We start from the raw sequence: 13,004 nt of genomic DNA on the forward strand, positions 1-13,004 counted from the left end.
GATTGTGTAAAAAGGTAATACTACAAAGGCCACATTTTATAACACATCTAGAATGATACATGATGTCAAACAAGTAATTTTTAGTATTAGTCTCAAGATATTTTTGGAGTTACAATTGCTTAGACTTAGCTTGACAATTTGTTCTAGTACTGTAATTGTGATGTTGATTTTGATTAGAAGAATTGTAACTTGTTTCCGATATTGATTTTTATACAATAACTTTCATATGTTTATTGTAGATATTATCCACCACCATGGAAGCACTTCAAAAGTTATGTCCAAAGAAAATACTTTCAGCATTCTCATTTGTGTCCTCATAGAGTGATTAGAAGCCTATTTTCCAGGTCTTTATATTGTTCTTTGTTGTGATAATAAATGTTGATTGAATGATCTTAGACATTGTAAATATATCAATTTGAAACTTTATAATGTTATGCAAAAGGTTACATCTATTTTACAAAACACTTTAGGCTACTAATTCTTTTTCTACCCTGTTTTTTTTGCAACATCAGATACAAATAGCCTTTCTCTGTAACGTATTTGAGAAAAAAGGTCGTAGAATTAAAAAAATACGTAATCATAGCAGCTCACTTGTATTGGGTAACAGACCACGTGACCGTAGATATGTAGAAGCGCGACCCCGACATACGCCCCCCGCCCAAAACCGACTCAAGTGACCACCCAACGTCGCAATAAAATGGCCCGGCGGTCGTTTCTACTGCTTCTCGCTTCAGTGTAAACTTTTTTCTGTCTACTAGAGTGGAAAGGGTATTTCAAACCATTTCGGTTCTGGCAGGCCTGGTTCTGCTCACCATCTATGCAGACGCTGAGTTACCGATACAGATAGTGTTAAATTTTCCTACAGGATGGATCAGAAGCTCGCCAAATACTTCCTATTGCTGAGGGAAGAGGCGGAGGCCGGGCGCAGGGGTGCCTCTACGGAGGTTTCGGATATTATAGCCGACATTTCAAGACTTACTTCGGATATGGTGGAGGAAAGGGATATTGCCTTTGCAGTTGCAGCAGTATTCGATGAAGAGTCGGGGGTTTTGAGTTCAGTAGAAATAATGCTGCCGTCTCGGGACAGGGCTATTCAGAAAGCTCGCGACAGTTGTCTCACATTCCTCGCCCAATTCATAAACCGTATCGGCAAGCGTGCTTTGCCATATGCCTCTCTCGTCAAGGTACTGAAGTATTTGTGTTAGAAACTATATTTGGTGAATATTGTACTGCTCATTTGGCGAAATATTGATTATTCAGATGAAGATATAGAGGTCTCTTGCGATAGAATTCTTATTAATTAGGCTAGAGAATTTTTTGCTTTTTCGCAAATTGTGCTTCAAATGCTGTTTACTCGGCCGAAATACAGAGGACTTCGCATTATCGACATTGTCTTGTTATTTCTGATTATATATCCTGAAATATAGAGGACCTACTGATTAGTAGCAATTTTGGCAAAGAAGTTTTGATTATTTAGCCGAAGATACATTGGATTGCCCGCTCATTTGCGATTTTTTCTGTAAAATTCTTTTTATTTAACCGAAAATATGGAATATTTGCGGTTTATTTGCAATTTTTGCTGTAAAATTCCGATTATTTAAAATGGAGTATAGAGGACCTTCTGCTTAGTTGTAATATTCCCTGTAAAATTATGTTTACTTAGCCGAAAACATGGATTATTTCCTGCTTATATTCAAATTGCCGGACAAAATTCTGATCATTTAGCCGAAAATACAGACAACTTTTGCAGTAAAATTTTGAATTTCAAAGAAAAACTCAAAAATATAGAGGATTTGCTTTTTATTTGACTTTTTGCTGTAAAATTCTGATTCTTTGGCCAATGAGATGGAAGACTTGCTCCTTATTTGCAATTTTCGCTACAAAATTATGATTATTGAGCCGACAGTATAGAGGACGTGTTGATTACGTGCAATTTTTCTACAAACTTTTAATTATTTAGCCAAAGGTACAGACCGCCTGCTTCTTATTTGCAATAGCTGATAATTCTCAGGGATGCAAGTGGAGGTTTTCAAGGGATAGGAATAATCTCTGGGTTCTTCCATATTTGATATTTTCTAGTTTCAGCGAAGTGTTTCTCCTGCCTTTACGCTTTCTATTTCACCCCCACCGCTGCCCCCTCCCCCCCTCTCCCCCGCCCTCCGCTCTTCCATATCTTCTTGGCTTGGGATTTGGGTTGCAAGTCCCAATATGTTGTGATAGCATACTCCCTTGCTCTGGTGCTATATGCCACGATAGCAGTTGTTGATGATTGTAGTAGTGGATAGGTACTTTTGTATAGGTTAAATGTCAAACATGTAGTATTAGTCCAAGACCTTCCTAGGAACTCGCTCATGTTGTGTGAATGTCATGTTTTTTTTCCTAAGTCTAACTCGGAAGTAACACATTGATTAATTAAATGATTAATGTTGGGTATTGGGCTAAGGTTCTCTAGAGAAAAGTGAATTACTCACTTTGGTGATCTAGATCAAATCTCAACCATTGATTTCAAGTGGGCTAGGATTTAATCCTAACCATCTATCACTTTGGAGACTATGGTTTGAGATATAGCTCAATGAAGAGTTATAAAGACAACCTAAGGGAAGAAGATATAGCCGAAAAAACACAATTGCAAGTGATTTGTAGATTTGAGAGAGATTTTAGGGAAGAGTGAGAGACTCAATAGATCTGCAGAGTGTCACATGTAGGAGTGAGATATAGCTGTTGATTTTGGGTAGCATTGGATGTGCTCTAGCCATGAAAATTGGTGGAGAGGCTAAAGCACATGAGATCTCCAAAACCTAGAAATTGTTTGGAGAAATTCTACCTAGATGAGGAGATATCAAAATAATTAATATTTTTAATGGGGTCCTAAGTTTAAAATATTAATGTGTATTAGTATAATTTTGGGTTAGAAGGTTCCAAGAGACGAGGATCAAGCCAGTTCTAATCTTAGCAGTTGATTAGGGATTTAATCTCGACCGTTGATTCGTCAACAGGAAAAGTATAAGAGGAGGCTTGAGGGTCAGTTGGAGATACACAAAATTGATCAGTTAGTTTGATTTTCTGGAGCGGGGTTTGCTGAGAGAATCGAACCAGTGATCTGTTGCAGCGAGGGGCAGTTCGATAGAAGGCTGAGAGTACATAGCAAAGAGGCAGGGATAGTGCCAAAGAGACAACACAGAGCCTGGGAAAGCTGACGCAAAGGCAGTTGGGATTGACATAGAGGCTGAGGAGGCCAACGTGGGTGAGGCAGAGGGTCAGAGGTTTGACTCAGAGAGCCAAGAGGCTGACGCAAAGGCTAGCAGAGCTGACGTAGGGCCAAGAGACAACGCTGGAGATTTTTTGTGGGGTAGATTGGAGTTGAGAGGGTGATGCAGTCCCCAGCAGAGTGACGCAGAGTAGTGGAGAAGCTTGGAGCAACTTTCGTTGTCCAGCTAAGGAACTGCCGTAGTCGCTGTGGGATCGATCATCCAATGATTGATCAGCCAAAATATCTGTCTTCGAGGAGAGGTACTACTGCCAAGGAAATCTCTGTTGGGTGAGCCATTTTTGGCACCCTAGTTGTACTTAGAAACTGCATAATAATAAAACCGTCATATTTGTTGCACCGATTTTCCCGCATTGGGTTTTTCCGAGGATGATTGTCCAAAAATAACGGTGTCCCTTGTGTGATTGTCTCAGTTATTTCAGTTGCTGATCTGTGTATTTGTTGAGGCTGCATTTGTGTTTATATTTATAAATAACTTGTTAATGGAAAGAACAAGTAGGAGATAATAACTCTGATAATGCAATAGGGATTTCTGATGTGTTCGACTTAGAAATTTCAACACGGTATTGGAGCATTGCAGATAACAGGAGGATTGAACGCACCAGCAGTAATCTGAAGAATTTGCAGCAATAGCAGCGGTCCTGAGAGACAACGTTGTTCCAGAGCACAAGCAGCTAGAGAGAAAGTGACGTAGAAACTACGTCATCATTATGAGCCAGGAGGAGGGTCAGCGTAGAGGCAAATAGGGGCAGATTAGACCTACTTAGTGCTTGACCATCTTTCTTAGCCAGGAAGGATCAACGTTGTGGCCAGCAGGTGCAAATACAACCATTTGCCAGGATTGTGCAGAGCCTGAAAGGCTCAGTTTCTTCAATTGCTGGGGCTTGGGGAGCGAGGTGCAGATTGTGATTTGAGGAGTTGTTGGGGTGCTGCTTCTGTCAGTGTAGAACAAACCTAAGGAGACAGAACCAAGGTAGAGGGAATCACTACCTTGATGGATTTCTAGCCAAGAAATCCAGATCCGAGTTGCAGTTTCAAGGAGGATTGGAGAGGAGTGGTTCGATAGTTGGCCAAAGGATTTCTAGGAGGGAAATCAAGACTTAGAGGGAGATTTCCAGGAGGGAAGTTGTTAATTTTAGGTCTGTTCTATGCTAGAGCAATTTATTTCCATTTTTCAGAGTTAGCTCAATATCTTTTCCAGATTAGCAATCACATTAGCATTAAAGTAAATTGCAGATAAAACATAAATATAAATCGCAGAAGACAAGCCAAGACAAGAGGACACAAGATGTGGCGCTAGCCAGAGACAAACCCCAATGTGGGGAAACCCTTGATCAATTCTTCTTATATGTCTTCAATAGTTCAATAGAGAGAGAGAGAGAGAGAGAGAGAGAGATTACATTTACAACAGAAGTCAACACTTAGAGAAGACAAGCTAAGACAAGAGGACACAAGATGTGGCGCTAGCCAGGGAAAAACCCCAATGTGGGGAAACCCTTGATCAATTCTTTTTATATGTCTTTAATAGTTCAACAGAGAGAGAGAGAGATATTACATTTACAACAAAGGTCGACACTTAGACTTTCTAGAGAAGAGAATATATCATCTCTAGATGAGATCAGTTGAAGACACGCTGCTTCAACTGATTCTCCAAGGTGACTCCTTCACCTATCATTGTGCTGCATCTCGTCATCATGCTGCACCTCACCGTGCTGCACCATGCTGCACTCATCATCACATTGCTGGACCTCATGTTGCCACTGCTGTCCCACTGTTAGTGATATTGCCATTCCATGGTTGCCATACTGCTGTCCTGTTTGCTTGCTCCATCAAGCTTCATTGCTGTCCCAAGGCTGCACCATACAACACCATATGCCTTCATCATGCTGCCACCTATCACATCATTATGCTACTGTACATATTGTGCACAGATCTGCCCCAAGCCTATCCACGTTGTCTCTTGTTTGAGGTGATAAGGCCTGCTGCCTATCACAGTATAGCTGTCATCTACAACTCACTTCAAAACCCCTTGATTGCAGTCCAAACTATCTTGATTTGGGCTTGGTCTTAACAGCCCTACACACAGCTCCTTGATCCTTGAGACAACCCTGTTCAGGACCTGTTTGCACCCTCAAACAACCCTCAAACTAATTCGCACTTCCACAACAACTTGTCCTTTGAACTAAGCTCTCCATGCTGTCCTGAAGTGACATTACCTTGCTGTCTCTTCTTGCTGCGGCTAGGGCATCCAGTCATCATCTTTGGACTGCGTTTGGCTATGTATAGACTGCGGCTAAGTCTCCTTGTTGTTGCGTCTAAGGGCTGTCCTAAGCCCTTCCAAAAACAGTGTTAAGGTCTTACCTTGCTGCGTATAGATGATCCTCTAAACAGCTCCCTTCTTGCTGCGGCTAAGTAGCCTTTGTAGACTGTTGTTAGGGCATTCTTTTAGACAACGAGTTAGGGCAGGCTAGGGCTGTGTATAGGAGCAGGTTAGGGCAGCGTATAGGGCAGGTTTCTCCTCTCTTGGACTGCGGCTTAAACCACCCTCTTTAGGACTGCGGCTAGGGCAGTATTGAACCTCCCATTAGGACTGAGTATAGGGCAACATTAGCCCTTCCTTGACAACTGATTAGGGCATGCTTGGACAACAACTTGAGCTCCTAGATTGGACTGCGGCTAGGGCATTTTATCTCCATTAAGACAACGTATAGAACCCTTCTTGAATGCGTAGAGGTGTCTCCTCCTAGGACTGCGTAGAGGCTGATTTAGGGCTTCTCCATTAGGGCAGCGTAATCCCTTAGGATCTCTCCTCCCACTAAAACCCAAAGACAAGTAGAGAGGAAGAGATCCCAAGTGTGTGTCCAAATGACTTTCAAGGCACCTCTATTTATACTAAAACGTTGAGCACATGTGGGGTTTATTTGGTTGCTGGCCGACCTTGACGAATTGTCCCATAACACAAATAAATTCATATCTCCTTGAATACTTATCTGAATCTGATGATCTTTAGATCAATCTTACACCTCTCGATGAGAGGAATCCAAGAAAAATATTAGCTGCCATTAATAAGATGACCCACATGAAGTTTGGCCCTAGTTTTCAATTTTAACACTCCCTCTCAACTAGGGAGAACTCCATCCACTGATCCATATGTTCGACTATACTATCTCTGCCACCAGTGCCCTACACTGCTCCGCTCTGCTTTGCTGAGCTCTGTTGAACCACGAAGAAGAAGAATTGATCGAGAATGTCTCATACCATTCTCTACTGACCGAAAGTCAGTTCCATTGATCCTAGATAAATATCACAAGAGAGTGTCTCAAACCACTCATACTGATTCGAGATCAGTTTCATTCATCCCAGATCAATGGAGGTCATCCTAGCATAGGGAGTACGATAGATACAACGATGCGTCCATCAATAGTACTACTATGGTCCCTAACCCCATTTCCCTGCTCATTGATCAGATGAGAGGTACTTCCCATGAGTCCCAGACTGCATGGGTAGGATGCCTTAACAGGAGAATTAATCATCTTGTCCCACAAGAGAACAAATCATCCTGTCCAACAGTCGCCATAGGAGAACTAATCATCCTGGCCCACAGGAGAACTAATCATCCTGTCCCAAAGTTGCCACGAGGTATCACAGGGGAAGGTTGAACCTTTCACCCTGTACATAACACACCACCAGGGGAGGGTGAGTCGCCCTGTGGTCCCATGTCGCTCCAGTAAGTACCCCAAGCCCTTACATGCAACATGCAGGACCCTTATAAGAAGGTCTCTCAACGACTCCAAGTCATTCGGGAAAGTCACAGATTTGACCTTTCCCCGGGGCTTTGACAAAATGTTTGCGACTTTTACATCAGCCTTAATGCGATGGAGCCTCCTCGCTCATCGATGTACCATATCCCAGATAAGGTAGTATTTGATGTCTATCTATTGGAGCAATCATCGAATATGGGATTCCTCAATAATCGAACCCCCCCTGGTTGTCTCAGAGGATCATGGTGGTATTCATCATGTGTACAAACAGCTCACTGAAGAGCTTCCACAACCAGGAAGCTTCATACGAGATCATACTCGTGGCTATGTATTCGGTCTCGACGGTGCTTATAGCAATCGACTTCTGAGAAGTGTTCATCCATGATATCAAAGCAGAAACCAAAAAGAACCAACACTGAGAAGTGCTCTAGTGATCCTCCACACTGCCTGCCCAGTTGACATTTGAATAATCATGGAGCTTCATATTTTCGACAGTGTATTTCAATCCATGAGAGATTGTGCCCCGAAGATATCTTAGAAGATTCATGGCACCAATCCAGTGAGTCTCAACCAAATATGAGCTCACTATGCTAACTGCAAAACATATATCCGGACGGAAGTTCAACAAGAACAACAATGCAAATGAGTTTATGAAACTCAGAGGCATTTCCCAAATCTGGTTCGGCATCACCACCATATAACTTCTGAAAGTTAAGATCCTCGAGGTCGACTTAGTTGAGAATGAGAAGTATGAGGATGCAATGGTGAGGGCGAATTGCATGATCCTAGACGGGGTCAAAGATCATGTCATACCACACATTGCTAAAAAGAACACAACAAAGGAGATGTGGGATACTTTGACGACCTTGTATTAGGGCTTTCGTGTAGCGGAAGATGCTATTGGAAAATCAGCCGCGGTCGTATCAGATGCAGAAGGGAGAGTAGATAGATCCATTCCCTCTTAGGTTATAGGAGATTCGTCACCAGCTCACTTCCGTGGGGTTTACACTGGATCTAGAATTTATGGTCAGCACTGCCCTAAATGCAGTCTCCGAGGAGTGGGAGACATTTGTCCAAAGTATTTTGTGCAGGGCTACTCTTCCCGGTTGGGAGGAGATGTGGGCAGCTCTTTGCTAGGAGGAGATCAGGAGGATGACCAACGCGGGGAATAGTGGCAAGGGAGGTTGAATCAAGAAAGAGGAGGAGGATGCAACTCTAGCATCTACGGGACAACAAAGGAAGAGGAAGAAGAAGGACATCTCCAAGGTTAAGTGCTTCCATTGTGGGGAGTTGGGACATTATGCATTCCAGTGTCCCAGGAAGAAAAACAAGGGAGAGGCTTCCGATTAAAAGGCAGCTCCAGCTAAGGCGGAGAAAGAGGTCGAAACTGATGACGATTGTGCCATGAGTGCTCATGCACCTCTAGAGAAGTGGTGGGAGACATCGAGTTGTAGTCAGGAGGACTACATACTAAGGGTAGGATCCTTGAGGTGCCCAAACTCTTGGATCACATCTGACTACGGGAGCCCTCACAAGTGTTGGGTGGAGCAAAGTGTAATGGAGCAGCAAGGCTATGCTTGAGTGCAGAAATTTGAGGCAACGCAGTGGAGGTTGCAACAATGCGAGAGGCACATAGGTGTATGCAGCAATGCAGTGGCAACAAAGGGAACACAGGATAACATCACAGACAACTTCAACACCACAAGGCTTCTAGATTGACCGGGATGCCAGTATTTGGGAGAAGTCGGTTACTTACTTGTCGGTAACTGAGTTGCAGTGTAGCAGTTAGCAGTGGCAGTGCTAGGGGCAGCATAATACAGATGTAGCAGTGGCAGTGGCAGTGTCATGGGCAGCAGTACAGGAAGCAACAGTGCAGTGGATGTAGGGCAGTAGACCCAGCATCAGCACAGGTACCGATGCGGAAGATCAATGTGATGGTTCTTTGGTGAAGCATTATTAGAGCACATTTCTCGCTAAGAGGGAGTGTTGATTCTGGGTAGCATTGGATGTGATCTAGCCATGAAAATTGGTGGAGAGGCTAAAGCACATGAGATCTCCAAAACCCAGAAATCGTTTGGAAAAATTTTACTCAGGTGAGGAGATATTAAAATAATTAATATTTTTAATGGGGTCCTATGTATAAAATTAGGAAAATTAAAATATTAATGTGTATTAATATAATTTTGGGTTAGAAGGTTCCAAGCGACGAGGATCAAACTAGTTCTAATATTAGACGTTGATTAGGGACTTAATCTTGACTGTTGATTCATCAACAGGAAAAGTATAAGAGGAGGCTTGAGGGTTAGTTGGAGATACACAAAATTGATCAGTTAGTTCGATTTTCTGGAGCTGGGTTTGCTAAGAGATTTGAACTAGTGATCTGTTGCAACGAGGGGCAGTTTGGTAGAAGGCTGAGAGTACATAACAGAGAGGCAGGGATAGTGCCAAAGAGACAACACAGAGCCTGGGAAGGCTGACGCAAAGGCAGCTGGGATTGACGTAGAGGCTGAGGAGGCCAACGTGGGTGATGCAGAGGGTCAAAGGTTACTCGGAGAGCGAAGAGGCTGACACAAAGGCATTAGTAGCTGCGCAGAGGCTAGCAGAGTTGACGCAAGGCCAAGAGGCAATGTTGGATATTTTTCGTGGGGTAGACTGGAGTTGAGAGGGTGACGTAGTCCCTAGCAGAGTGATGCAGAGCAGTGGAGAAGCTTGGAGCAGCTTTCGCTATACAGCTAAGGAACTGCCGTAGTTGTTGTGGGATCAATCATCCGGTGATTGATCAGTTGGAATATTTGTCTCTGAGGAGAGGTACTACTGCTAAGGAAAATCTCTGTTGGGTGAGCCATTTATGGCACCCTAGTTGTACTCAGAAACTGCATAATAATAAAACCCTCATATCTGCTGCATCGGTTTTCCCGCATTGGGTTTTTCTGTGGATGATTGTACAAAAATAATGGTATCCGTTGTGTGATTGTCTCAGTTATTTCAGTTGTTGATTTGTATATGTGTTGAGGCTGCATTTGTGTTTATTTCAGTATCTATATTTATAAATAACTTGTTAATGGAAAGAACAAGTAGGAGATAATAAACTAGATAATGCAGTAGGGATTTCTGATGTGTCAGACTTAGAAATTTCAACAATAGCTCTGGGAAACTATCACGAGTTGAGGGCTTGCGTAGGAAGGCTGCATGTGTAATGACAAGGCTAAATTTGGGCTGTAGATGTAAATAGTATAGCACATGGGCTGCACGTGTGATAGATAAGAGAAAGGAAGGCCATGTGTGGGTGTAGTTCAAGTTTTTACAGGGATTGAGTTTTCCAGGTTCTACTGCTGTAAAAATTATGTATTTCTTTGTGGGCCATTTTCCCTGCAAGGGAGCCCTTATTTATTTTGAGAAATAAAAGTGAGGGTAAATTGGAGGGTTTATATTTTTTTCTGTGAGATTGATTTCCTACTTGCGCGTTTGTTGTCAAATTTTATGAGTTAAAAATACTAGTGTATTTTATTTAGTAATTTCAGAAAATACTATATTGGGTATATTTTCTGGGTTATAAAAAATGCTTGGAATATAAATCAGATTTGGGATTCAAGAAATTAACATGGTATCATAGTAATAAAACTCTGGGAGAAGTGGGAGAACAAATTTTTTACACAAGCTTAGAGCAAATAAATTTCCAGTAGTCAATTTCTTTGGTCAAATATTTGATTTGGTAGGATGGCTATTACCGTGTTGAGATTTGAAGATTGGTTGGAGGGTTCAACCAACTACAGTCCCTAGAATGAGAGGATAACATTGATATTGATGGAGAATGGCATTTGAGAGTTTGCTGAACAAAAATTTGCTCCTCCTACCAATGCAGCATAACCAGCCATCCACAATAAAAAGGATGTGAAAGCCAGAAGGATTATTTTGGATGAAGTGAAGGATCATGTGATACCTCGTTTTCTATCCAGAAAGAAGATTGCTAGGGATGCCTGGGAGGCTTTGATGAAACTATATTAGAGCGATAATCAAAATAGGAAGATGGTGCTGAGAGAGAAACTTATAGGCACCAAGATGACTAGATCAGATACAATAGCTTCTTATATCACTAGGATCACACAGGGTCGTGATAAGCTTGCTGTAGTTGGGGAGGTCGTGACAAAGCAAGAGTTGGTGAGGATGGCTATGAATGACTTTACAGAGCCAAGGGCTCCCTTTGTCAAAGGCATTGTGGCACAAGAAAACCTTCCTAATCGGGAGGGACTCGAGGATGATTTCATCCAAGAGGAGATTTGAGAGAAATCTCTATATGGAGGCGAATAAAAGGGTGATGATGAGAACCTTGCCCTTGCTAGTCAGGCAAGGAAGGGTAAAGGGAAGGTTAAGAAGAATTCGGGAGGAGAGACTACTATTGGTATATGCACCACAAACATTTTGGGTGGTTTTTTGCTTTCATTTTTGGTGATTTTTGGCTCACGGATTTGCTAAAAGAGGTTTTGTGGCTCATGGTGGCCTTGCCCATGGTTTTGTAGTTTTGGTCAAGGAACTACAATTGGATTGGCGGTTTATGTATGCTGCAAGATATATATTGCATCTTCTTTGTTTTATTAAGAATTTGTTTGTAGTGATTATTTCTACAAGGTTAAAACTTACAACTACCTCACAGGTTGGGAAGAAGAAAGACATGAGCAAGGTGAAATGTTTTTCTTGTCACAAGACTGGTCATTATGCAAGTGAGTGTTCAACTAAGAAGGGTAAGGGAAAGGCACAACTAGTTGCAACCTCAATAGACACAAAAGTTAGTGATTTTGCCACCAAGTTCAAGAAGGATTTCTCGTTGTCTCTTTGGCATTATAGCCAAGGGTGCATGGTTTGTGTATAGTGGTACTTCTTATCATATGACAGGACCACGGGATGTATTCACTAGTATTTCAGAGGATGACTCAGATCTACATGTGGAGCCTAGCTAGAATGCCAAGCGTGTTGTAGAGGGGGTTGGGACCATGCATTTTCAACTAGAGTCAACAGTTCTTTTGGAGGTGATAGAGGTGTTATATGTTCCAGGGTTAACCAAGAACTTACTCTTAGTCTCAACCATGGAGGACAAAGGGTATGGGGTTTGTTTTAGTGATGAACATGCATTTGTTAGGTTGAGAGAGTCTAGCCTTGACTTAGGACGACTGAGTGGAGGCAGGGAGTTAACTTGTACATGTTGAAGGCTTAGTTTGTATGAGCTCTAATGCATGACAATGATAACTTGTGTGAGTTATGGCGGAGGATGGGTTGTTTGCATCACAAAGCTTTATTGATATTGAGGGAGATTGTCACTTGTCTTCTAGAGTCCAGTGTAGAGCAGTAAGGTGTGTGTAAAGGATGTGCACTTGGCAAGTATGCGAAGACAACTTTTCCTAGTAGTGATAGCAAGTCCAAGGGAAAGTTAGATCTGGTACGTTTAGACGTGTGGTCTTATGTCAATGGCATCTTTGACTGGTTATAGTTACTATGTAACCTTCAATGGTGATTTCTTGAGAAAGATGTGGATCTACTTCATGAAGACCAAGGATGAGGTATTCAATTGGTTTCAAGAGTTTAAGACTCTCGTGGAGAACCAAACTGGAAGGAAGATTAGAGTTCTGAGATCAGATAATGGAGGTGAGTATACCTCCAACGAATTCAAGAATTTATTTAAGGAGGCAAGGATTAAGAAGGTATTGATAGTCCCTTACAACTCTTAGTAGAATAGGGTTGTGGAAAAGAAAACCAGGGCCATCATTGGAATTGTTAAGGCAATGATACATGATCAGGATCTACCTATGTTCCTTTGGGCAAAAACATGAAACACAACATTGTATGTACAAAATAAGAGTCCTCTTAAGCTCTTGGAGGACAAGAATTATGAGGAAGGCATTCACAAGAGCGAAATTGGAGGGAAAGCAAGTAGTTGTACTTTCTCAATAACAATTTATGTTGAAGATATCAATAAAAGCCCT

The 13,004-nt window shown here is 42.1% G+C and overlaps 1 protein-coding gene across 1 annotated transcript in view; it reads left to right on the top strand.

The window, feature by feature from the left end:
• Window positions 1-711: 711 nt before the first annotated feature.
• Window positions 712-13,004, top strand: part of LOC149217621 (uncharacterized) — a 221,477-nt gene continuing 209,184 nt past the window's right edge. Inside the window, exon 1 of the mRNA XM_089393011.1 lies at window positions 712-1,184. Within this exon, the coding sequence (XP_089249137.1) occupies window positions 867-1,184 (318 nt within the window). The 5' untranslated portion in view covers window positions 712-866. The remainder of the gene's footprint in view (window positions 1,185-13,004) is intronic.

This window comes from Pinus tabuliformis, chromosome 1_1 (assembly GCF_031772625.1).
Source record: "Pinus tabuliformis cultivar Carrire ecotype Pingquan chromosome 1_1, CPIR1, whole genome shotgun sequence".
In the NCBI taxonomy this organism is placed as follows: Eukaryota; Viridiplantae; Streptophyta; class Pinopsida; order Pinales; family Pinaceae; genus Pinus; species Pinus tabuliformis.